The 26,897-nt window shown below is 36.9% G+C and overlaps 1 protein-coding gene across 1 annotated transcript in view; it reads right to left on the bottom strand.

Moving 5' to 3' along the window:
* The window catches only part of LOC129467462 (uncharacterized), a 128,964-nt gene extending 109,684 nt beyond the window's left edge, over positions 1-19,280 (bottom strand). The window contains exons 1-3 of the mRNA XM_063622352.1: positions 19,028-19,280; positions 18,705-18,887; positions 17,956-18,046 (exon numbers count right to left, since the gene is read on the bottom strand). Of these exons, the coding sequence (XP_063478422.1) occupies positions 17,956-18,046; positions 18,705-18,887; positions 19,028-19,280 (527 nt within the window). The remainder of the gene's footprint in view (positions 1-17,955; positions 18,047-18,704; positions 18,888-19,027) is intronic.
* Between the last annotated feature and the right edge of the window lie 7,617 nt (positions 19,281-26,897).

Genomic DNA, 26,897 nt, shown 5'->3' with positions numbered 1-26,897 from the left:
GTCATAATCAATATTAGATCTTACAGACATTTTACAACCAATGTTTCCACCACCCACTATAGTCATGAAAGATACCTTTACTCAGTTCTAAGGATCTTTGGTAGGAAAGAGTGTCTGTTTAGAAGTGGTAACTCCTACCCATTCCCCAAAATGGTGATGCAGTCCATTCTCCTTCTGTTATCAAATGTCCCACCTGCTACAAGTCAATTCTAATTTCCTATCCCAATTTCCACTCTTTCCTAACCATCACTTTTCTAATCTGAAAATTGTGATGAATCAAAACATTTCTGATTCATTCAGAAATCCCTACATATCAAGTGTTTTTTGTTAATTTTTCAGTTGCAAGGAATAGAAATCTCCACTCAAATTAGCTTGAAACTTCTAAAGGAAATACATACTTGGCTCATGTTACTGCAAATCCAGAGGCAGCTCTGAATCCAGGAGAGGCTTGATCCAGTGGCTTGAAAGTGGTCACAAAAACTCCATTCTTCTCTGTCCCTTTGCTTTTCTATCAGTGGTATTTACTGTGTCCTCAGGCTCTCCAAAGGGGCCTATCAACAGCTCTGGGCTGGTAATAGGCCTGGTAATAACCAATGGTTACTACAGTTCCAAATATTGCATGTTCACACCATATCAACCATGAGAAGAGAGAAAACATGCATGTTCTAGAAACATCAGTAAACATCTTGTGTCTCATTGACTCTGATTAAAGTTTGGAATAGCTAGAAGAATAGGATTGTTGACTGCGTTTAGTTGATGATGACTCAAGGCTGTAACTAAAAGTAGGGTAGAGACTATTCAGAACACATAGCTGCCATCAGGAGAGATTTGGTACCCCAAAACAAAATTGGACAACAATTTTGGATAAGAGAGGAATTAGATGCCAGGCAATAAGAGCAACAACAGATGCCTTTTATAGTTCTTGTATATAATGTTTTGAAGAAGGAAGATGTTGAAGAGATGAAAGGTAATGATAACATGGCAGCACATCAAATCCAGAAGTCATTTAAGGTCTGTAAAATGGAACAGGACCAAGAAAGAATTAAGTCATACTACCTTGCATGTCAGCAAACATAACCTCGGGAAAAGTATCTTTTCACTTTTCTGGGTTGCATCTACCTGATAAATATTTAATATCATTTTCCTCACCATTGCTGATGTTAATCAATTTTGAAAGAGCAAGTATTAACTTTCAAAAGTTGGAAGAAACAGAACACATTTCAAATATACATTAATTTAGCAGCACACCTCCTAAAAAGCAGATAATAATAAATTATGTAGACATTCTCGATCTTTAGTATCACAGGGGAAAAAAAATCAGACCCACTCTAAATGGAATACGAATTTATTGTACGAGACAGATTTTAATGCTCCTTTCTGAGAGCTGTTACAGTCTATTATGTCAACTCTCACACCTCCCACAACACAGCTTTGTCAGTGCATACCCTTTCAAAATATGAAAAATCATAGACCTCAAAATGTTTAGAAATCTGTGGTTTGTTGGCAGTGCATTAGAAGAAAACATATTTAATAAGATCAGAAAATCCAACAAAAGTCAGTCATTCTCTGAAAGTTGAAATGCATTCACTGCAGGTATTGAGAGAAAGTTGGCATCATGAAGATCAACACGCAGTCTCCAATGCTCCCAGGAATTGACTGACAGCAATTCTTATCCATCACACCTCTCAGCTCCTCTCCTACCTTCAAACTGGCAGTCTAACCCAAGCACCTGTATGTTTCGTCGTGGTACAAGTGTATAAAACTAAGTCTGCTGCCTCAGAGCATATTGGCGTAAGAGATGATGAGTTAAAAAGATGTGTGGCATTGACTACAAAGGATATTTCAACTCATTCATTCAATTAATAAACAATTACTAAATATATTTTATGTGCCAGGTATTATGATATGTTATAGGAATATAAACCATGAGTAATAAGGTTTAGTGAAGAATACTGACAAAACTACTGTGTGATATAGCCTAGACCTGTAATTGAGAATTCAGACATGGAATGGGTCCATGGGATCACAGAGAAAGAGAATTCAATCTAGAATGGCTTGGTCTATGGTCAAAAAGATGGAGAGCAAAGAGTAGGGGGAAACTGGAAAATACACCATGGGTGAGCTTGAGCTTAGGTTGAATATTTAAGTGTGTATATTCAAGATTATTTGTAAATACTCATTGCAAATAGGTATTTCCTAAAAGTGCATTTCAAGCCATTGTGCAATATAATGAAAAACTATTAAGTGTTCTACGTGGGGCAGCCATTTGTCCCATTTTGCCTGAGACAATGAAGATATACACCTGTTGTTACAGCATATTTATTAATAACACCCTCTACACCCTCAAAAGTATCCTGATATGGATAATAAATTGTCTGATTACGCTATTCTAACAAATATCTGTATGGTCTTTTGTCACTCAGAGATTTAAGTGAATTTGACTAGAATCTTCTTCCTTCCTACACAATTTGTTGACTTTTGGAAGCTTAATCCACTCCCTGAGAATGATATGAATTCTCAGTATCAGAAACTAACCTCGTCATCTGAGCTCCCACGACCTTGCATTCTCCCTCTGTGCTGCCCCTACGGCCCCAGACAGGAAACCCATCCCCTCAAATTCCACACAAAAAAATGCACTCCTATAATTAACATTGAGATTATTTATTAGTGACTACAAGTGGAAACAGAGCAGAGGTGTGCAACGCTCATCACCCAGATAACTAATTTGCCCTTTAAATTGCATATCTACCTCTTAAGGGAAATAGTTCCAAAGCTTCCTTCCTACCTCCTCCCCTAGGAAGTATCCAGTGTTACAGTTTTCCAGGTCCTATCCTCTTCCTTTCCCTTCTTTCCAGGCATCGATTTAACAATTTTTCTCTTTGTCATATATACCTTTGACATGATTCTTGGGATCAGCTAACATCTATTCTCACCGACCACAAGAGAACACAGTCAATTCTCTCTTTAATTGCAGCTCTAGTGCCAGTAGAAGTAGAACTAGAAATATGGAGAAAGAGAAACAAATGGAGATTTAGAGGTAGTATGTCTTGGCAATGACTAGGACAAGAGATAGCACAGACAGACACCCAGATTAATACTCAGGTGCCTATACTTATTATCCTAAACCTCAATATTTGATTACTTATGTTCATATGTATTTATTATTCTGGAAAAGAAATAAATCTATGACTTCTCAAAATACAAATAATAAGGTAAAACATATGAAGGGGAAACACTGAAAAAGAAAAAATATTTAGCACATTTTTAAAAAATGCATTTTATAAATGCACCTATTAATATATATGACAGAGGTGGGCTGCAGATTCATCTCAGTGCTTCCTAGCAATAAAAGCAAATAATGAAATAAAACCAGTGAAAACATTCATGGTATTCATAAGAATTCTTTTTAAACTTAAGTACAGATAGTTTTCTTGATACTAGAGATCTGAAAAGAACTTCTTCTATACATTTTCATTAAAATCATACTATGAGATGTAACAACCCACTTCCTTAGTGATACTCCTTTAAGAACTTTAAGTAGGGTTGCTTTGTTTATTCCATACAGGTTAATGTCACATGTGCAATACAATTGATTTAAATCAATTTTAGAAGAGGCTACATAGTGTAAGTATGCAACATTCTGATGCTGTAATACAAAGATTATAAAATACATTCAATGGCTTTTATAGCCTCAGTCAATCCTCCTTCATTATAATTTCTCAAAAGCAAGATTTTGATAGGAATTGAACAGCAAAGAATTCAAACTGTGTTCTCTGGCTAGAACTTGCAGTGCAAATATTCTGAGCTGCTGATTAAGGGCAAATGCATATTCTTTGACAATCAGCTGAGTAGGTTTCTTGTAGTAACTAAATTGCCTAATCAAGGCTTGTTGCTGAATAGATGGTCAGCACACCTCCACACAGAGGTGGGTCAATAAACCCATATTGGCAGGGCAAAGAATTTCCTCAGACCTCATCATTGGGTCTGCTCCAACACACTGACAAATATGCAATCAAGACCTAGGAGTTCTATGCTTTAGAGCATGGTCATAATAAAGCATCCATTCAAGTCTTAACTTTGAGCCATGTAACTTCCCACTGTGCTCTATTCTAGTTTGCAAAAATGCACTCTATGTATAATGTTGGATCTGCTGAATGGGGTTGGATGGTCTCAAGCTATTAAATCTTGGGTGACATCTGCTGAAAATAGCAATTTGGTTTTGAAACAGATTATTTTGAACCATTCTCTATAACAACAATTACCTAACAGAATTTGTTGAAGCCATTTGTTACTACGTACATTAAAACAGAGTGGAGAAGAATGAATAAGTTTCTGTTTTCCATAATACTGGTGCCAAGAGAGAAAAGAAGATATTATTCTTCAATAGGCTGAACAATCCCTTGAAGAAGTGTGAGATTCATGCTTGAAATGCACAGAGGTACCAGCCTAACTCCACCAGAAACAAAGTGCAGGGAAGGGTAGTGGAGGTGCAGGGCTGTAACCTGGAGGTCAGGACCTGGGTTCTGGATGGAGTTTTACTTACATAATGTGACCTAAACCTACCACTTAACCTCTTTGGATCTTTGTCTTTCCTCTATAAAATGAGGGGAGAGGAAAATCCAGACCAGATCAGTGGCTCTCAACCATTTTAAGATAGAGAATTTCTTCAAATAAAAGCTTACTTCTTATCCTAGTGTATAACATGAGTGAAGGTAAAGGTGAGGTTGCTCTGGCTGAAACTTGGCCAGGAGTATATTCACGCATTTCTGCAAAGGCAGTCCCTATATGGTTTCTGAGAAAATCTTAAAATTATATAGAACTAAGTCTTGAAAATAAACTGGTCTACGTGATCCAGAACATGAGCCCTGACCATGACATCAGAGATTATCCAGTAAAAGATGTTTATTGTACAGATGAAAAGCTGAAGACATTAGCAAAAAATTTGAGTGGCTTTGTAAATGCCAGAACAGTAACTCAAAATGCCAGGCTCTTTATCCAGGAATCTATTCACTATACTTCAGCCAAGTACAAAAAGAAAAAAATATATTTTTGGAGGGAATAACCCTCTACATAGTGGGTGCTGAGTTAAAGTGACTTTAATCAAATTAAATTAAAATACTTTATCATATCAAATAAGGCATTACTGAAGCATATCACCAATTACATTTTTATAGTACCAGAGAATCAGTTAAGATTTCTTGACCTACTTGGATGGTGACCACTACCACTCTCTTCCCATCTAAACTGTTCCCATCCAAGCTGTTGTTTTTACCAACAGTTCAATCTGTGGCTTTGCCTTTTTCTTTTTTTCTTTTTTTGTTTTTAATTACAATAATTATAGTTGAGTTAGTATTAGAGCTAAGCTGAAGATTTTGAAAGCTCTCAGAATTCTTATGATGCTGGATGATTTAGAAGGAAAGAAGGAAGGAAGGAAGGAAGGAAGGAAGGAAGGAAGGAAGGAAGGAAAAATGAGTTAAAAAGAAAGAGAAAGAAAAAGAAAGAAAGGAAGGAAGGAAGGAAGAAAAAAGAAAGAAAGAAAGAAGAGGAAGGAAGGAAGAGAGAAAGAAAGAAAGAGAAAGAAAGAAAGAGAGAAAGAAAGAAAGAAGAAAGAAAGAAAGAAAGAAAGAAAGAAAGAAAGAAAGAAAGAGAAAGAAGAGGAAGGAAGGAAGGAAGGAAGGAAGGAAGGAAGGAAGAAAGAAGAGGAAGGAAGGAAGAAAGAAAGAAAGAGAGAGAGAAAGAAAGAAAAAAAGAAAGAAAGAAAGAAAGAAGAAAGAAAGAAAGAAAGAAAGAAGAAAGAAAGAAAGAAAGAAAGAAAGAAAGAAAGAAGAAAGAAAGAAAGAAAGAAAGAAAGAAAGAAAGAAAGAAAGAAAGAAAGAAAGAAAAGAAACAAAGAAGGAAGAAACGGAAAGAGAGAGAGAAAAGGAAAGAAGGAAGGAAGGAAGGAAGGGAGGGAGGGAGGGAGGGAGGGAGGGAAAGGAGGGAGGGAGGAAGAAAGGGAGTAAGTTGGTTGCATCAAAACAATTTAACAGAGTTATGAAGCAATTTTTATTTTTCTAAGTTAATTCATCTTCCAACTTAGAATAATTAATGTCTATCATTTACCTTCATTAAAAAAAGGCAGTCAGGAGCTATAGATAAAATATACACTGTACTCCTATATACTCTTGGAATACTACAATAAAGGTATGGTTTTATTCTCCATTCGCCATATGTAACTTTTGTGTTATTTTATAAATATGAAGAAATGTATCAATGGTGTTTCTATGTTCTCAATACAGGCAAGTGTCACTCCAGAGTCCCTTCATTTACAGATCTTCATTTTTTTACAGTGCTTTTTAAAAATGTGCATAAATGTATATCTTTATTTTAATAAAAATCATTTTCTTTAATGTTTTCTATGAGCAAACTTAATTGTAAGACATCTTACTATTTTGGTGCTACACAGGTCAATTTATACAAAAAACCTTTCACAGGAAACAAAAATTGAGATCATTTTTTATTTGAAAGAGTTACAATTTTAATTTTGAGTTTCTGTATAACTTAACTGATGTCATGTGCTAGCCAAGCGGCTCCTACATATTTCATTGTTGAATGTTTCCTTCTGAGCCAAATTGGACCCTTCAAACACAAAGAAATCTACCATAGAAAAAAAAATCAATTTAAATAACACGGTGATGATGAATGTGTGAGTTCCAACTCTTCTTAGTAAGAACTGACACTCCCATGCTAATAGTACTGGAATAAAGTATGTGCAATGTATACCATCACAGGAAAACACATTTTCCCCTACTCAACACTCGTTTATAGATTTCAAATGGCTTTAATCTTTTAAACAGATTTCCTCTTTCATGACTCTTTAAACTAAGATTATGTTTTCTAGCTAGCTAGCCTTCATTTCATTAAAAAATAAAATTGTTATTTAAAAAATAACCTTACTTTTGAGGTTGTGTCACATACTACTCAAATTATGCCCAGGATTCACCAACCAAAGTGCAAAATTTGAACTATAATTTATTTCTCTGTTTTATCCTCATAGATAGACATGAAGAAGCTGAAAGAGAATCCGCTATCCAAGGAGCATCAGTCCACATAGAAGGGGACCAAAATGTATTCAGAGTTTTTCAGAAGACACGTGGTTAGGTGAAAAATGTATCAAGATAGGTAATCCTTAGCAGCTTGGAAACTGATGTGTGTGCGTATATATATATATATAAAATCTTAAAACTGCTCTCCTTTCAAGTGAGAAAACTATTTCATTTGTTCTACTTGGAAGTCGCTAAAACAATACACCCAATTCCTTCCGCAGCAGCATAATCATAGAAAAAAACTTAACTATGAAGGTGAATACTGCCATCTTGTGGTTATTCTTAAAGTAACATGTTTTAACTGACAAACGTAATTCACAAAATCATAAGGAACATCACTGCCATTTATCGATTCTTTCCTGAGTCCCAGGCACCACATTAGGACTCGCCATATACTACCTTATTTAATACCCAAAACAGGACAAAAAGGGATGTGCCACTTAAACCTCACAGTAAATTATGTAATTTTATAATATAAAAATAATTTAGTACATCTACAATCCCATTTTTTAACTTCACAGATAAGAATAACTGAAGTCCTCGTTGTTGAAGGGCTTATAGTCATTGACTAGTCATTTACTCTCATAGAGCTCAGATCTCTTGGTTTCTACTATTGTGCTAAAATATTCCATGCCATTTTGTGTTATACTACTCTGTTATATGTAGACCTCGAATTTAAAACTATAGATGTTATTATTTTCAAGTTCTTTCTATAGAAATAAATAGTATTATTTATTTTTGGCAATTGGATATAGAGTTACAATTGCTATTTTACTGGGGGGAGAAGGGTTTCATTTTTATTACCTAATGCTAGAACAGGCCAAAATGCTACTGTTGATTAGTCAAAGGTCACTGAAAAATATCCAGAAGAAAGAACAGGTACAGCAGGTCTTCGGACTAATGACAAAAGTTCCAAAAAGAACATAGTAGGAAATTCCATGACTAGAAATATACATTGTTAATAAGCTAATTTTATAAAAATAAGTAATCCAAACTCCATGCCATGGAGCTCATTTTACTGTATCATCTAATTCTAGCAAATCAGTAAGAGATGAGAGAGAGAGAGAGAGAGACAGACTCATTACAGTCACATCTCCTTTAAAGAGAAAGTAACATTTTCTGGAACTGTTCCTTGTGAACATTTGTTAGATTTACTCTAAAGACTTCCCAGCAGATGCAGGAAGCAGAATAAGATATTACTTTACTGTGGGAAGTCCTCCATTTCATAGATCCCAATTATAGGTTACTGTTTTGGAGGCCTCTGCCTTAGATCATGACAAGTAGCAAAGCCTGAATAAGGATTTCCATTTTTTAAAGCTTGCTTAAGCTTGGAAAAGATAAGATTGGTCAGATAAAGCCATTCATCATAATCATTGCTATTTGGTTATTTCCAGCCTGTTGACAATGTGCAGATCCTATTTTGTGCAAGGAGTAGGAAACAATTGCTACCTTAGCCCTTGCCCCCGCCTTAACACACAACAGATCTACAGAAACTGAAGAGAACATTCTTCTATAAGCTGATATAAGCAGGAAGGATGGAGCTTTCTGACCTATTTTCGTATCATTATTAGGAATCCATGCTTTTCACATTTAAATTAGTTTGAATAACATAAAATAAATATTTAAGTTAATAAAGGAATCAATAGGACTGTATGTTCTTACTGAAAGAAAAAGAGCAAGAATTATACGGTCACACCCTAATTGTCACAAGCTAAGATTTGGTTTTTAAGTCAATCTAGTGTTAGAAAAGTATACTCTAATGAGAGTTTTAAAATTATTTTTAAAAATGAATGTAAATATTGCTTAATCTTTTTATATGAAAAACACTTTGAACACCAGGGCAATTTCCAGCTCAGCAAAATATGATACCATTTTCAGATGTATGCAATACTATATACCATACTAAGACAGATTATTAGTTTGTTTTCATATTTTAAAAATAGACCAAATTTATTAAAGTGGCCTTCATTCTTGCATATTTCAAATGCATAACTGAATGTCCAACTCTTCATACTATATATGAGATAAAAATTTTTCATCTTATAGCAAAAAAAAGTCATTTTATGACTTCTTTTTTTTTTGAGACAGAGTCTCGCTCTGTCGCCCAGGCTGGAGTGCAGTGGCGCGATCTCGGCTCACTGCAAGCTCCGCCTCCCGGGTTCACGCCATTCTCCTGCCTCAGCCTCTCCGAGTAGCTGGGACTACAGGCGCCCGCCACCACGCCCGGCTAATTTTTTTGTATTTTTAGTAGAGACGGGGTTTCACCGTGGTCTCGATCTGCTGACCTCGTGATCCGCCCGCCTCGGCCTCCCAAAGTGCTGGGATTACAAGCGTGAGCCACCGCGCCCGGCCTTATGACTTCTTAAATATCTTAAGTTATATCTAGAGACTAGCACTGCGAGTTGAAAGCTTGCCTTAGAAATCATGTGTATTCTACTACTCTTGGACAACAAGCAAAAGATCATGTGTGCTGCACAAATTAGCTGCTTCCTAGAGGGGTTGAGCATCTCAGTAACAAACTACACTAGATATAATAGTCTTGGCAGCCTGAAAGATCTCCTGAGGTCGTATCTTCAACATCTGTATGCATGACTTAGCACAGGAGCTACTGTTAAAATTGAGATAACAAGCTGGGATATGTACAATGACCAAATTAGCACACCACTGTTTCTTGCTATTGTTAAAATTCCACCAGGCTTTCTTCCTCACGAATTATGTTATTAACTCCTTCCACTAACAATAGCAATTGAATAAAACAGATAAGCAAACGGAATCAAATCCAAAAGTCCCATGTGGATTCAAGTTCTCTAAAATAATGGGATACCCATAGAAAACTTTGGAAATAGGCCTGGCACAGTGGTTTATGCCTGTAATCCCAGCAGTGTGGGAGGCTGAGGCTGGTGGATCACTTGAGGTCAGGAGTTCAAGACTAGCTTGGCCAACATGGGGAAACCCCGATTCTACTAAAAATAAAAATAAAAATAAAAAAAAAATTTTAAAAAGCCAAGCATTGTGGCACATGCCTGTAATCCCAGCTACTTAGGAGGCTGAGGCAGGAGAATTGCTTGAACCCAGGAGGCGGAGGTTGCAATGAGCCGAGATGGCACCACTACACTCCAGCCTGGGCAACAGAGTGAGACTCCATCTCAAAAACAAAACAAAACAAAAAAACTTTGGAAGTAATACACGACAGCAGTCAGGATTAGATTTATGAAGTTTCTATCCATTAAGAAGGTTATAGCTTTATATCCTCAAGAAACTTAAGGATTCTTAATCACCCTTAGGGGAGAAACAGAATGCTCCCCAATTCCTAATTCCCTCTAGACTCTGGAAGAAGAATGAGATGTACAAAAGACTGTAATAGCTCTCTTAAGGGATCTTTCAAGGCCCTTCCAAGTAGAAATATAAAATCTATATGCCCAGCCCTGTAATGCTGACAGTGCTTGGGGCAGATTGGAGGCAAGGCAGGAAGTTACTTCACCGCACACATAGGACCGGAATGGCCTCAATGGAATATGGGGCCATTCACAGGATCCTCATTCAAGGAACACAAAAGTGTCCTCAGAAATATCACTCTTTCTCTTTGAAGGCCCTGAATTGCTGGCATTCTAGATTCATTCATTTCACTTCAAAGCTGGAATGCTTTGACTGTCAGGAGGTCCTTATTGAAAAGCAGATTATTTTTGTGCAAGGTAAAACCCCTCTACAGTTAACACATAAGTGAAGATTAGTTGGACCTCTGCTGAAGAGAATTTGAAGGAGAAGATAGTGTCTGGATTACCTAACAGCAGACTGAGAACAAATGGAGAAAGCCTAAGTTTTATAAAAATTCAATTTGTCTAGCATCTAGTTTTTGCTGGGGCTGATACTCTGCTTTTATTCAAAATATCTGTTACCGGTGACTTCTCAGGGATTACAAAACTATGATTTGTGCCTCTCAAAATAAATGTAAAGGCTTTAGGAAATATCTTATCTTCTCCCTAATTGACAGGAACAGGACATGTTCTGCATTTGGATAAACTGCATTCTGATATCTATCATGGAGATTTCTACTAGTCTGGTTTTCAGGAGCATCACAGCATTGAGATAATTCATTATAAAAGGGAAGCACATCAAAAAGCAAGCAAGAAGTTAGTGAGTCTTTTCATTCCTACTGTAAAGCTTTTCACCTCCATTTTATTATGAAATATTTCTTAATATTTGTAGTTTCATTAATCGGTAAACCTTCATTGTCTGGGTTAATAGGACATAGCCTACTTGGCTGGATTCTGACTAACTTCTCTGTGTTCTATAACTGTGGGAAGAGATCATTAACAGAAAGGTTGCAAACTGGGAAAGATTATTATAAAAGGAGACGCTAAGACATTGCTGCAGACTTCCTCTCTACAAAGCTCAAACTCATGTAGGTTTGTCCCCGCTTCCAGGGGCAAACCAGTTCCACTATTCTTAACATTTTACCCCCTAGAAAAAAACGTGATATTTTCTGAGCCAATTTCAAGAAGGTGATCTAGCCATCCTATCTAGGGTCCATCATTCTCTCTTAGGGCCCTAACTTGAGAACAACTATTGGTGAATTAAATACTTAAAGGACGAGAGATTGTTCTCATCTGCTTGGAGTATAAACTTCTTTAAGATATTAGCATCTCTACACACATTATATTTGCTATCTTACTGTTCCCTTTGTGAAGAAGGGAGTCATTGAACAAGTTTCTCTCCTCATAAAACTCTTCAATTAGATTTTTGACATTTCAACTTTTTTCATCTGATCCAAGTAAGAAAAAAATGTCAGAACCCCCAAAATATGGGTAGGATTTATCTCTCTTCTACTTGGATTAAATGATTTCTACTCTATTTCTAACAGACTGGATCAGTTTATTGCTGTCCCATTTGGTTGCAGATAATCCTGGATTATATTCTTAAAGAAAGAAGACCACAAATATTAGTGTACAATGTGTTACATTTCTGAAACTTTTTAATAGGAGATTTATTGTCTGTTCAAATTTGGGAAAAAATGCTAGAAACTTCAAAGCTTAAAATGCTTTGTAGATTCTTGCTGAAAGGTAACCAGAAGATAGGTAACAAATACTGAATATTAGATTTAGTTGATACATGTTTCTTCAAATAATGTAAAGTGTTTATCAAATTCTTTTCACCCTAGCTATGTAATGCTAAATTTGCAACGTTTGAAGTTGTGGGTTCCTAGTTACTGAAGCAACAGGTCTGTGGTGCTCAGTTTTGTTTACATTTGGCAAATGGTGTCTTCCTGCTTTCAGGAAAAGAAGGCTTAAGTGGACTTATGACTACCTAGACATCAAATGGTTTCTACAGACATCTTCCTTCTTAAATATAAGTTAGATATGTATGTAATAATTAGAAAGTTGAATTTAAATGGTCAGAACAAAATACAGGAGATATTAGTCCAATCAACTCTTACATATTTGAAAGCTCTCTTGAGGTGTTCACAAAATCAAAACTGCAGCTGAATTCCCACTTCCTTCACATAACACCATCTTGGCTATAAAAACTTAGCTTACTTCCAGAAAAGGATGTTTACTGGACCAATCCCAGGAATACATAGTGAGTAAACTCTGAACTTCATTCTCAAGGATTCTTCAAACCCAGAGAGTATGCAAATGAGACTTTTTAAAGTCTAAAATGATTTTAGTTGTTAAAAATGTGTATAGATTCATACAAATATTTAAATTAAAATTATAAATACATATAGCATTATACTATAATAGTTCCCGATAAAGATTGATAACAATTTTATTTTAAAAATATATTAAACTTTTAATCTCCCATCCTTCAGTTAACTCATTTTTTTAAGTATCTGGCAACTTATACACAGTTTCTGAAAAGAAAACCTAAGATCCAACACATGTCTAGGTAGGTCTGATTGTCTATCCATGGACAAGTGGCATAGCAAAGGAAAACCAAATGAATCTAGACGCTGTTAAGGACCAATAAGTCCACCAAGACTAAGGAAAATGCTTGCCACAATACTTAGCATTCCTTCATACAGTAAAATTTCCCTCCTTCAGACTGATATCAAGATCCTTTTAACAATTAAATCAGGAAATTTGTGTCTGTGGCAGTTGCAAATATTTCTATCAATCCTGACAGAAGAACAGAGGCCTGAGAAAATCTGAAGAAATGAAAAGAACTCAATCAAACACGAATCCAAGAAGCTCTGAGGATTGTGTGAGATTAATTCCAGGAAGGTGAACAGCAAAATCTAAAATGTCTCTACTCTCAAAGAATTCATGTTCCACCAGTGTAATGAATCTTTAAGATGGCCGTAATTTGGATTCAGCCTTAAGATGAAAAACTATCATGCATCCAAAAAAAGGTGTTTTTTAAATTAATCTCACAACAGAACATCAAACAAAGCAATTCAAATGGATCAGCTCCAATCCATCTGGAGTGGTCAGACTGTGGGAAGGATTTCCAATCACACAGTGAAGACCATAAATAAAATCTATATCAAAATACAGTGATCTCCTTCCTCCATACCCCGTCCTTTCCACCAACTACCTTACCCCATGACCTCAAATAATCACCGAATCTGGGAAACATTAGTAGAGTTGCTCCAGCTGACCTCCATCACTGTCCCCAGTAGGTGAAGGTAGTCTCTGAGGTAGCGAACGTCAGTTTAGTGTGAAGTGTAATGTTCATTTCAGACACGAAAACACTCGGTTAGAAATAAAGAGGCCATTGATGGAGAAGTGCATAAATGTCTTACAAGCCTAGAACAATATCCTGGGTGAGGAAGTGATAAATAATAAGTTATTCTGACCACACCTGCTACTCGTTAAGTGACAGAAGCCTCTTGGCCACCATTAATACTTTCAGCATCAGCCAGAGGAAATACAGGGCTTTGTAAAGGAAAAAATGTTTTTAAACGGTGGTGGTAGAACTGAGCAGATGTGCATCTATTCGTTGATTACATTATAGTGGGATTTAGTGAATAAAGGTTTAATTATTAAAGCTGAGGCATAAACGACATAGATCAAACACAAGGTATCTAAGAAATTAACGACGTTCAGTTTAACTCAGAAAGACTTTGTTCTAGTACCCACTCTGCAGTTAACACTGTGTAATTAAAAGTTATTTATTAACTACTGAGACATTCTTCAGAGTTTCTAGAAAATGAGATTTCCTATACATAGTTTTTGGATTTAGGGGTTTAGGGTGAAAATGAAGACTATAAATAGGAGCCAATCTTTCCTCCACAAAATGGGAAGTTCACTGCTTTAAGAATGTATATTAGCAACATGATGTGGCCCCATAGGCTCTTACAAGGCGCTGTCACTGGGGAAAGAGAGCAGAGGTGTGGAGATAAGTCCTCTTCGTCTTCTCAGACTGAATATGGAAGCTACCCCAAGAATGGTCTCACTGTGCTTGGGAATGAGGACAAGGGAACCAGCAAAAGTGCAGACCTCTGGAAACACTGAAATTTGCACATTTCTCTCTTTCTAACAGGAATCACTGCTGGAACCCAAAATAAAAAAGCTGCATTGGAAAATAGACCCCAGACTGGAGTTGTGTCATCCTTGTGAGGCTAGTTCCTTGAGAGTTTGACTCCAACCCTGGATTGAGTCAGAAAAAGAAAAGGAAACGTAGTAAATCTGCAGTGAATTAATTTTCTATTAGAAAATCATTTGGCCCAATTTCTCAGAGTCTGGCTTTCTTGAAAAAAAATTAGTAGGAGCTTTAAGTCTTTAGGACCACTAAGGGATAATTTTAATCATTACTGCTGAGCTGCTCTCTGGCTCCAAATCTATCTCCAGTGGCCTTTCAGTGTGGCTGACTTCTTCCCAGTGTCTCCATGGGCACTGAAGGAAAGCGATTTGATCACTCACTATTGAAATCTTGATTAAGAGCAAGTGTTCTCTCAGTGTACTTTAGCTCTCTCTCAGGGATCTGATTTTTTTGTTGTTGTTCTATCTCAACAGCTAAGCTTGAATTCTAACTCCTAAATACAACATTTGCTATTTCCAGTTGCAACCACAAGATAGCAGGATAACTTAATTTGAGTTTCAACTGGTGAGGTAATGGATTCTAAAACCTGATAAGATGGGAGGCCCTGGCAGATAGATCTCCTAAGGTCAGGAGTTCATGACCAGCACCTGGCCAACATGGCAAAACCCCATCTCTACTAAAAATACAAAAATTAGCCGGGCGTGGTGGCACATGCCTGTAATTCCAGCTACTCGGGGGGCTGAGGCAGGAGAATCACTTGAACCCAGGAGGCGGAGGTTGCAGTGAGCTGAGATAGTGCCATTTGCACTCCAGCCTGGGCAACAAGAGTGAAACTCCATCTTAAAAAAAAAAAAAAACTGATGAGAGCAAATTATAGAAACATGATTAGGATGTGGTACAGGATGAAATACAATTAGATAAACTTCATTGTTTAAAAAATGTTTTTAAAAATATAATGCCTGAATGTATTATTTTATTAATAGTCAATGATAAAGAAATATTAATATATAGAAATTTATAAATTACATAGCAAAGTGAGTACATTACTAATACAATGATAGCCATTAATATAAAAATCCCTTTTAAGTTGTCAGAGATAAAAATAATATATGTAAATATGTGTTTGTTAATAATTTCTAGCCTTTATTATTGGGAATAAGTGTTGCTGTAAAATTTGTAGCTGAATTATAGAACTGACATTAAAAAGAAGAGAATATTGTATTTTTTTTTAATTAACTCGAAGTGATAAAATGTTCTCTAAGAATATTTGAGCAGAATAAAATGTCTCATCTTAATAGTCATGGATGATTCTTCACAGAGCTAAACTATAAACTTGTCTCAAGAATTTCAGCCAGTCCCTGGAGATTTCACAGAGCTTCCTTCACATCTCTCCCTAAGAAGAGAAGCCTGAGAAAACAGATGGGTCTTCCTCTGTGACTCTGAGATCAGCAGCCCAGCCTCTGGCAACTAATCAAGAGGAAGAATTCCAGGGCCAATGGCCCTTCTGAACAAAATATTCTGCTTCCTTTTTCCCAGAACTCAAAGTGAAACTCGAATTTATCGAGCTGGTTATCCTGTATCTCAACAAATCACTAAATGTTCCCCCAGATTTAGTATAAAATAATAAAAGGAAAAGATAGACAAAGCTGGGAGAGTGCACACACACTTAGGTAATACGGTCACTCTCAGGAGAAGCCAAATACCTCATAAGATTATGTTGCAATTATGAACTGAAGTAAAATAAGAATAAAATGAAGCAAATTAGGCTTGATTGATATCAACAAAAGTGAAGGTACTAAACTTTGTAAGAATGAATAGTCAGTACCACAGATGGGGGCTTAAGTATATGAAGTATACAATATGATGGGATATTATGCAAAATATTTTCTCAGCTTAAGGATTTTCGAAAACATTTGCAAGGATGAGTCAATATTTTTTTTTCTCTACATTAGAAAAAAAAATACTCAGTAAATAAGTCCTGGAAAGACTATAACCATCTTTACTTTTATTTCTGTCTCCGGAAAGACTTGATCTCCTAAACAATATATAATAAAAAAGTTTGAGGCTATGACCTATTTTACAGAATCACAAATGGAAGTAAGGAATCAAAAGATTGTGTTCTACTTTTATCAAAAATGTCTCCTCTCATTGTATTTTAAATACATTATTCTTCAGACACTAACACAAATTATCTTTCATTTCAACTAGCAATTAGAAAATAAGAACAGATATTATGGTCTCTCTAAAATGCTGTGTGTGTGTGTGTGTGTGTGTGTGTGCTGAAAAGAACAGTATTCATACTTGAAGGAAACTAATTTCATCTTTCTTGCTCTAAGCTATATAAAAAAGGAAGAGTTTTGAAGGAAGACAATTTTTTTCTATATTACCTAGAGCAAACGAGATGAAATTAGTTTCCTTCAAGCACAAATATTTTTCTTTTCAACACACACACACACACACAATGACAAATCACGTCACAGAAAGACTTTAGGCCAGCTTCTCCTTGCATCCTTTTCCCACAGCCATGTTTGTATTTTAATCTAAAATCTGATGAACCCCAAATTATACCTCCAGCTCAGACTGCTCTCCTGCAATCATATTTCCATGTTTAGCTGCCTCGTGGATACCTGGAAGGGCTGGAGGCTCCACAAGTTCAGCCAGTCCAAAGCTTTAAGGAATCAATGAGTACATATTTTCCTGCCAAAGCATTTTATCTTTATTGTATGTTTTCTTGATTAACTCCATTTCCACCCACTTACCAGTCATTCATTCCTTGGGTTCTTTCTCCTCTTCCTCTCTGCTCCTGCATTAAGATGATATATCTTTGCCAATTGCATTCCATCAAAATTTTAAGTTACCTCTGCTGCTTCCCATTTTGAATCCTTCCATTCTCCTACCAAAGAGGACTTTCAGAAAAGCACATCTAGAACAGTTACTCTTCCTACTTAAAACTTTTAATGGCTTCCGTATAGGAGAAAACCAAAACTTCTTAAGATGGTATACAAAGTCCTCCACACATGCTTACATTTAAGGCTTCAGGTCTAATCCATTCTCTTACCACTGCCCTTCCTTCTTTACGCATTATTCACCTTGTGTTCTAGACACTCAGAATTACATGTAGCTTTCCATGTGTCATGCTGTTTCACACCTCGAGGCCTCTGCTCAAATTCTTCAGGCTTTTTAGGATTTCATCGTTTTTATACTCCTGGATAAACTTCCTTCGAGTACTTTAAGATCCAGATTTCCCAGGATTTCTTACTCTACAAAATTGTCCTTAAGTCATCCACTCAGATTTTATTACTCTTTCCTTTATGCCAGACTGTACCTAGAACACAATTTAATATCCAAGCACACATTGTATTTTAAAATAATTTCCAGAATGTCTTACCTGATAGGCCTTGAAATCCGTATAACAGAGAAATGTCTTTGTTTCCCTTGTGTATTCCCAATACTTAGAGATGGGTGGTATATAAGAAACACTAAAACCATTTAAATTAAAAAATAGTTAAGAACTGAATAAGATTATATGAGTTTTACAATTTGTATGTCATTATTCTAAGTACTGTGTGGAATATAAATGAAAAAGTGTTCTACTCTTCATGAGCTAATAGCACATGTTTATGAATAAAAATATGTAACAAAATAGAAAGTGACTCTGCTGTGGGAAATTAGAGAGAGGGTTTTTTTGTTTGTTCTGTTTTGTTTTTGTTTTGTTTTCAATCAAAAGGTCCAGAAAGTTTTCATGGAGAAAGAGGAATTAGGGTAGAGATGGGAATTGAGAATTATGAAGCCCAAATCCGGACTGAAGTACATGGGCATTACCTGGAATTAATCATGAGCCCTCAAAGTTTCACAGCATGAGAATAAATGTTCAGAGCTAAGCTTCAACATGGTTAATTTGAGAGCAGTAGTTAGGATAAACAGAATCAGTGAAGGCAGGGAACAGAGGCCATTTAAATAATTATTATAATTAATCATTATTATTAATTGTTAATAATTATTGTATATTTAATTATTTGATGATTATAATTATTCAAACTATTCTAAAGGACTTGATATTTGAATCTCAGAAACGGGGTTGGAGAGTTCTCGAGGGGAAAATGGTGGATAGGAGGCAAGACTAGATTAGAGACTCACTCGCATTATGAACTTTTGCTCCAGAACTACTGCAGGAATATACCAGGAAAGCCGAGAGAATCCACAGATCCTCTGACGGAAGCGGATTGCTCCCACAGGACTGGTGAGACAGCCCAAATACTTGTCTGCCTAGTCGAGGAGGGGTGCCTCCCAGGCTTGGAGGGCTGGTGTCGAGTTGTGGACCTCACCGTGTTGACCCTACCTACCTCACATGTGCCAAGACTCTTACGTCACAAGCGTATCTTGCTGCCCCGCCTGCAGCACCATGCAGGACGTAGATCAGCTGAAGATGCTCCCCAGGAAAGAGGAGAGTCACAGCCGACGTCCTGGCCACGAAGTGAGAGAGCACTGCCCAGAAGCGCAGCTTGGTTGGCTTCTGAGAACGGGACTCTGTGCTTCAGGGAACATCTGATGGCTGAAGTTTGTCTGCACGGCAGCTGCGGGACAAACCATTGATGCTGAATCGGCAGAAATTGTCACAGAGGGCAGCAGGGACAGGCCTGGAAAGGACTTGCAGCCTGGAGACCCCGTATGGCCCCAGCTGGCCCCAAGCTGATCAAGCGACGGGCAAGTCATGTGACCTTCTCCAGGCTCTGCTTCCGAATCTGCAAAAGGGAGGCAGAGGCTGCCAGGCTGGGCGACAGAGCAAGACTCCATCTCAAAACAAAAAACAAACAAACAAACAAAAGTCTTTGATTCTCAGAGAGCATTTGGTTAATATAATAAAAAAGTGGCTTTAATAAAACCTCAAAACTGTTAAGGCATCTTCTAGGCTTCATGGATTCTTGACATTTAATCGCTCTGTTCAGAAAAGTTTATAGAATTCAAATAATTCTGTATAAATTATGGAAATCCGCAATACTTTTTTGTTGTTGAGATTTAAAGTTCTAAAGGATTGTCAATAGATATCAAAATATTAATTACTGGACAAAGGCTCTTCAAAAAATTGTGGGTTTTTTTCTTCTGTTGTATACATTTGAGTCCTGCATGCTGTGAAATGCTGAGAATAGAATCATCAAATTGGTTTGTCTCAGGGGGAAAACACAAAGAAATGGGGTTGCAGCTGGGAAAGCAAAGAGATAGGAACACACGTGAGACATTTGGAGGACAGGATCCTTGAAACTTGGCAAAAGATTTCACAGATCCAAACAAAAGGCATATGCACCCAAGACGAATTAGAAGTTGTGAATCTGAGGAACTGAAAAAGTCGCCATGCCATTAAGAGAAGAGACATGGAAAACATGAAGAAGAGTTTTGGAAAGAACATTACCTCTGTTTTTTGTCAGGAAAAGATTTTGGCCATTCATACAAAGATATTTAAAGACATCGGAATGAGTGTCAATGCCCAGGAATAAAATGTAGGAAATGTACAAAAGGAGTCTGGGAACAACTTACATGTAAGCAACTGGAGGAAGAAAGGAACCCCAAAAAAGGAGGAGAAAACAGGAAAACAATCATGAGATTGTGATCATTCAACCAAGGAAAAGCAAAGTGTCAGCATGAAGGTGCTGTTGACAAGATGTAAGGACGCTGAGGTATTGAAGCTGTGCCGTCCAATACAGTAGCCAATAGCTATGAGTGCCTGTTTAAATTTAAATCAGACTAAATTTAAAATGTATTTCCTCAGTTGCATTAGCCACACTGTAAGTGCTTAATACCCACAAGAGGCAAGTGGGTTGTGTATAAAAATAGTGCAGCTATAGAACAAATTTATTTTGGCAGAAAGTTCTTTTAGATAATATTGGATTGAGGAATATAAAGACTGAAATAAAAGTCAACATGAAGGTGGTCTCTCAAGGCAGTTAAGGAGTTAAGATTAGATCAGAATTAATTCTTCACTCTTTCACTTACCCTAAGTGTGTCCTTCCACAAATTACTTAATCTCTTTAGACCAAATTATTAGCATTTACCTCCTGGAGTTGTTTTTTAAGTGATTAAATAGTAATGTGTATGTATTTTATTGTTATTCCTGGACCACTGTTAGTCCTCAATAAAACGAAAGAGCAGCTGCAGCAGTGGAATAGAGAAGGGTTAGAAGCCCTATTGCTATTGATTAAGAAGAAAGTTGGAGGTTAATATGTGGATGCTGCAGGCCTAGACCACACTTTAATAGATCCAGAAAGCTAGGAAGGCAGATTGTGCGGGTAACAGTCTAGGGAGGAGTTCTTTTCTGGTAACTGTCCTAGAGGAAGTATGGGCATGAGGGGATAACAGAGAAAGTACAGGAAGAGGGAACAAATAGGAAGAAAGCTGGAAAGGATGTGTAAGCATCAATCTATGTCTTCTGATTGTTGAAGGGATGGTTGTGTTGTCTGACAAAGATAGTATCACACATCAGTGGGGAGATTGGATACGGGAATTTTTCCTGGGGAAGGGCAAGGAGGAAGTCAAAGTAGGGCAAGAAGTGTTCCCCATTCCCCCTGAAATTGCATTATGACAAGGGCAATAATTGGTTTTATTTCTAAAACCTTAACCTGACTTTGTGGGTATTTGCCACCTCCTGAAATCCTATGTTAACAATCATTCTGAGGCTGTATTTGGACTCATTGGGAAGTAGTACATGAATAAAGAACAATTTCATGGACATAGAAATCTTGCCCTAAGGTCAATAGTGCATATGAACCTGGTTTAACTGGTTTCAAGTGACCAAATGATCACAGCCAGAAAGAACCATCCTTGGCTTTTTCTGCCCTGAAGGTTTCTTGCTTCTGGGACACACAGACTTCAAGGACTTAGATTCTGCCTCTGGAGAACTGTGCTCTGGTGTCTCACACCCATGTAACCCACAGGTCATATCCTATTCCTTCACCAAATCATAGTAAATTCCCAGCCCCAATTCCCCATCCTTCCTCTGCTTCAAGACTTCAGATGGCCTCAATGCTGATATTCTTTCCAAAGAGCATTCATAGCCACTTGAACCTTGAAAGACAGAGAATAGTTCATTGAACAAGTTAAGAACACCTAAGTCATGGAAGATGGAGGCTGGGGTGAAAACAGAGTAGTGATACAAAGGATTTAGTCTAGACCCTTTTTTGTTTTCTTGCATTTCCATATGGGAATGAAAATGATGAACATTGAACTGATATAAAGAAATGCCTCATTAAACATGATTTTAGAAATTCAGAACCTAGAAAAGGAAATTTTAAATATTCTTTATTGCAGTCTCCATATATTATTCATTTTTGTATGAACTTTAAGTACCTACTAATCATCAATCAATGCATTTGACATTGGTGATAAAATTATGAACGAGATGCCACTTCTGACTTCAGGGCAATTAGGGCCTTGCATCTAGTGGGCACACAATGATTTCTGTTGCTTTTAAATGATTTAAGGAAAATAATGAGAGTTTTGACTACACATATGGGGAAATTAATTGCAATAATTATGTGATCATTTACGTATATCGTGCCTAAAAACTTCCTAGAACAATAATCAGTGATCACTAAACGTGTCAAAACAACTTAGTCATAAGATATATTTGATTAGAATATCTAATTCACTTTAATGTATTAGATTCTCTTCATAATTTTTAGTCATAGTCCGGTATCCCCCATACTTGAAGAAAACACAGAGAATATTGCTCACATCGTAGTTCCCAATCAATTAAAAGCCCAGCATAGCTGCTTATTCCTACCCCCTTCCCACCCTCTCCAACAAAATATTCAATTTGGGAAGAAATGCTAATTTCGACCTGAATTAGGTCAAGTATCGACAAAAATATGGTGGCGAGACATTACCACACATTTAGCTGTTCTGCTTTCATATTATTTTTCTTTCTTAAATGGAGTCATTTATGATAGGTTCATGGAGAACTCAGAGAAAATTGAAGAATTGGTTTCAATGATTCTGTTCAGTAGGAAAAAGACAGGAGTAAGGCTAATCCTTAAGGTTTTATTCTCCATGATCAAATGACTTTGAAAAATTAAAGAGTTTGGAAAATGAGACAGGAGTATTTAAACTAAAACAGGGACCTCTCAGAAGTTTGTTGAGCTAGACTAAAAAAAAAAACAGGGAAATGTGAAATTCAAAGAAGCCTTGCTCTTTGAATCTCAGTGCTGTTTCACAGGAGCTATGTGGCTTTTGGAGTCCAATAGAGCCTTTCATTTCTCTCTGAGGCAAAATGTTTATATGTAGATACAAGAGCTCTGTAAATCAACCAAATCAGTGCATCAACTCTCTTTCTGTTTATATACACTAAGCATATGCTTCCTGTGACCACTTCAAAAGAAATATAACTTTCTTGAATATTATTTAAGTGCAGCTCGATGGCTGTGAAAGAGAGAAAGTATAACTGACTTTGAATCTTTTACTACATGGGTGGAGAAAGAAGGAAGGGGTGATTGAAATGTTACACTGACCAGTCTAGGAAATGGGTAATAACTTGTGATTAAATGCAGATGTTAACCTGAAAAATTCAGTTAATCACAGATATTAAACATGCCTGGAAGCCATAAAAAGGCAGAAGGTAAACCAATGAATAACCTTGCGTTGAAATCGTGTAGTGACACACAATTCACATTGGAATAAAATAATGGACTAAATTTAAATTACTTCAACTTTTCCATCTTGTATAAATGTTTATGTTCAAATGAACAGACCATTACATGGACTAGTAACCAGGGAACACTGGCAACTTGAATATATCAAAATCAAAATGGAAAGATCCATGAACAACAGGTGTGTAAGTACCACTTGGAAAGGAAGAAGCTGAAAAATATTCCATCTGAGTAAGCATAAACCACATTAGAAACAAACATTATAAATAGGTTTTAAAATTCAGAATACCTGTTACATCTAGAGATAGTGCACTAATATAAAAAGCAGATCATAATTTGCCATAAGTGGTGCTTAGAAATCACAACTAGGCATTTCATAGGTAATGCTTCACAGTCTAGTACTGGACTTGGGATATAATAATTGACACTCAATAAATGTTGGTTCTGATTTATTGTTAGCAGTGCTCCTCAAAATAAAAAACCAGAATGTTCTATAAATAAGAAGACTTCAAAAACATTCAAATAAGCAAGTGTAATTGCTACTATAATACATATATTCATACATTTTGCCAGCAGTCACCACTCTTTGCCACCTCAAGTTACCAATCTAACATTGTTGACAAGCACCTATATTTCACTTTGAGTTCCAATCAGTCTCGCATTCATCATTTTCAGCTGCTGATTTATCACTTTCAGCAGCTGGTTCTTCAAAGCCCACTGTAAATACAGGCAGGAGCTTGGTGATAGAATAGGATAACCACAAGTGGCTTTTGCAAACAGAAAATAAAACTATTTCCCACCATTTCTGCTTTCCAAGCACCCTCCAAGATGTAGTCTAGCAAAATGTGGGGACTCCCCATGTCCATATTTCAAAAAAGTTCAGTCTTGCGAGCCACAATCTTGGTCAAATTACATTAGAGAAATTGAAAGAGGATTTCAAAGTTATGAAGTAAGGGACAATCAAAATAAAAAGGAGTTTAATGTTGAAAGAAACCACTGAGACTGAAAATTGTGAATTCCTACTATTATTCATCCAATTGCTTATGGAGTTGAATTTTTTTTCTGGTAGATTAAAAGATTGAGGCAGTGTTGTTGGTGTATAGAGAGAGTTTTGTTGAAAAACAAATGGAAAGGGTAATCAACAGAATTGGCAAATAGTGATTATAATAACAACAGTAATAATGAAAACAAACCCTAATTGCACATGTAATTCTGCATAGAATATAAAGGAAATGGGGTCAAATGGATGACTGAGTGGAAGGATAAGAGCATTTAAGTAGTCGAAGAACAGTGGCTGTGCTAGTTAAGAATGTAACCACACAGATTCTCTGACCCATGAGACACATTGAATGTGAAGAAGGAACCTGCAGTCTTTCTGTGGCAAGAATGGAAGATGAAGAACATGAAAGTTAAAAGTCACCTCTAATCTCATACCTACAGTCTTTTTTTTTTTTTGGAGACAGAGTCTCGCTCTATTGCCTGGCTGGAGGGTAGTGGCGCAATCTCGGCTCACTGCAACCTCCGAATCCCTGGTTCAAGCCATTCTCCTGCCTCAGCCTCCTAGTAGCTGGGATTACAGGCACACACCACCACACCCGGCTAATTTTTGTATTTTTAGTAGAGACGGGATTTCACCATGTTGGCCAGGATGGTCTCGATCTCCTGACCTCATGAGCTGCCCACCTTGGCCTCCTGAAGTGCTGGGATTACAGGCATGAGCCATCGTGCCTGGCCACCTACAGTCCTTTAATAGTAACCAAAAAGAAAAATTTAGTTAATGAGGCACATGGGACTCCATCAGATGTAATTTCTTGCCCATTCAAGCATACAAACATTTTTGATGTGCTAATGACTGGCAAAGTTAGTAATGTTATCATTGTGTTTCTACAGATCACAGGAAAAAATACTCTACAAAACAGGCTGAAAAAAAAACTGCAAAACAAATTCCAACTCATTTCCTGTATTGAGTTGGAAAATTTAATACCAAAGAGCATTGGTCATCGTTGTCACAACTGGAGACTTAAATGTAACTTCCTAAGTTTCAGTTTCTCATTGAGAATCTATGCCTATCAACAAGGAAATATAAATAATTTGTTCAATTAGAGGGAAACTAATTCTTCTGACATTTTTCTTCCTTGTTATTCCCCTGGGCACAGTCCTGAAATAAAAATAGAATTATTCCCATCATCTTTTATTCAATTTAAGTTTAAACTATAATTGGGTATATCCAGGGATAAAATAATGAGTGTATTTAAGGATAGAAATAGAGTCTGTAACCTCTTAAGAATTTAGTGAAATTCCATCCCTTGTGAGTTGCGGTTTACCCAGGCAGCTTTGTCAGAAGATCCCCACTCCATTTGATGAGGTGAGTCACCTTGTTTATCACAGGCTTCTTCACGTGTAAGACTTTTCTTGGTTCATCAATGCTGGCTCTATCACCAGAGATCTTTCCATGTTTCTTCACCTTCTAAAATCTTCGTAGATTTTTTTTTTTTTTTTTTTTTGAGACGGAGTCTCGCTCTGTCTCCCAGGCTGGAGTGCAGTGGCGCAATCTCCGCTCACCGCAAGCTCTGCCTCCCGGGCTCACGCCATTCTCCTGCCTTAGCCTCTGGAGTAGCTGGGACTACAGGAGCCCGCCACCACGCCCAGAGAATTTTTTGTATTTTTAGTGGAGATGGGGTTTCACCGTGTTAGCCAGAATGGTCTCGATCTCCTGACCTCATGATCCGCCCACCTCGGCCTCCCAAAGTGCTGGGATTACAGGCATGAGCCCCCACGCCCGGCCAAATCTTTGTAGATTTTGATGCTTATATTTAATCTAAGGTTTCTTTATCTGAAAGCAATGATTCTGTTTGAAGGGATCAGAGTTCACTTTGATGCATCATAGCATAAAATAAGAAAGTATCGATGAAGCAGCCTGCAAATATTAGCAAATTGAAATTATAAGTCCAGTTGATCTTAGCATACCACAAATGCTTTTTATTCAGAAAATACCTTCATTAAAGCCAGGAACAAATATATTGTTCGTAACTCCAGTGCCTATAAGAGTGCCTAATTCACAATAGGTGCTCGACAACTATTTATTGACTAGCAGTGAATGACTGTTGACAGAAAAATAATTTAGATTTAGAAATGGACTTAATTGAAGGATCCTGATGCCTATAACATTTAATTTGCTGTCCTAGAAAACTGGTTGGGGTAGGGGATGGTCGGGGGAAAGTGCTAGATGATTATTTGTGATCTTGTCTGAGATTGCTAACTCAGTAAAAGACACAAAGTGAAGCCCAAAACACTCAATTGTGTTTCCACCACGTCTTTTTAAAAAAAATTATTTTGAAATAATTGCAGACTCATATACAATTATAAGAAAAAACAGTCAGAAATTCCACTGAACATTTACCCAGGCTCCCCAACACTGTAAAATTTCCAACCAGGAATTTTACACTGATACAATCAATACACCTTAGTTTTACATGCACTCATTTGTGTGTGTATTTAGTTCAATGCAATTTTATCACGTGTAGATTCATGTGATCCACTTAGATATCTTCTATTATTTTTAACACAATTTTATATCAAAGAAATTTCTGCCACGGGTGAAGGGACCCTTACGAAAATGACAGAAATCAGAGAATCTGCTACTGGGTGTGGGTATGTGAGTAAGCACAAAAGTCAAAGTTCAGCTAGATTGTCT

The sequence above is a fragment of the Symphalangus syndactylus genome, chromosome 18 (genome assembly GCF_028878055.3).
Source record: "Symphalangus syndactylus isolate Jambi chromosome 18, NHGRI_mSymSyn1-v2.1_pri, whole genome shotgun sequence".
NCBI lineage: Eukaryota > Metazoa > Chordata > Mammalia > Primates > Hylobatidae > Symphalangus > Symphalangus syndactylus.
Note: the sequence above shows the minus strand (reverse complement) of the source record. Positions and strands in the feature narration are given on the sequence as shown.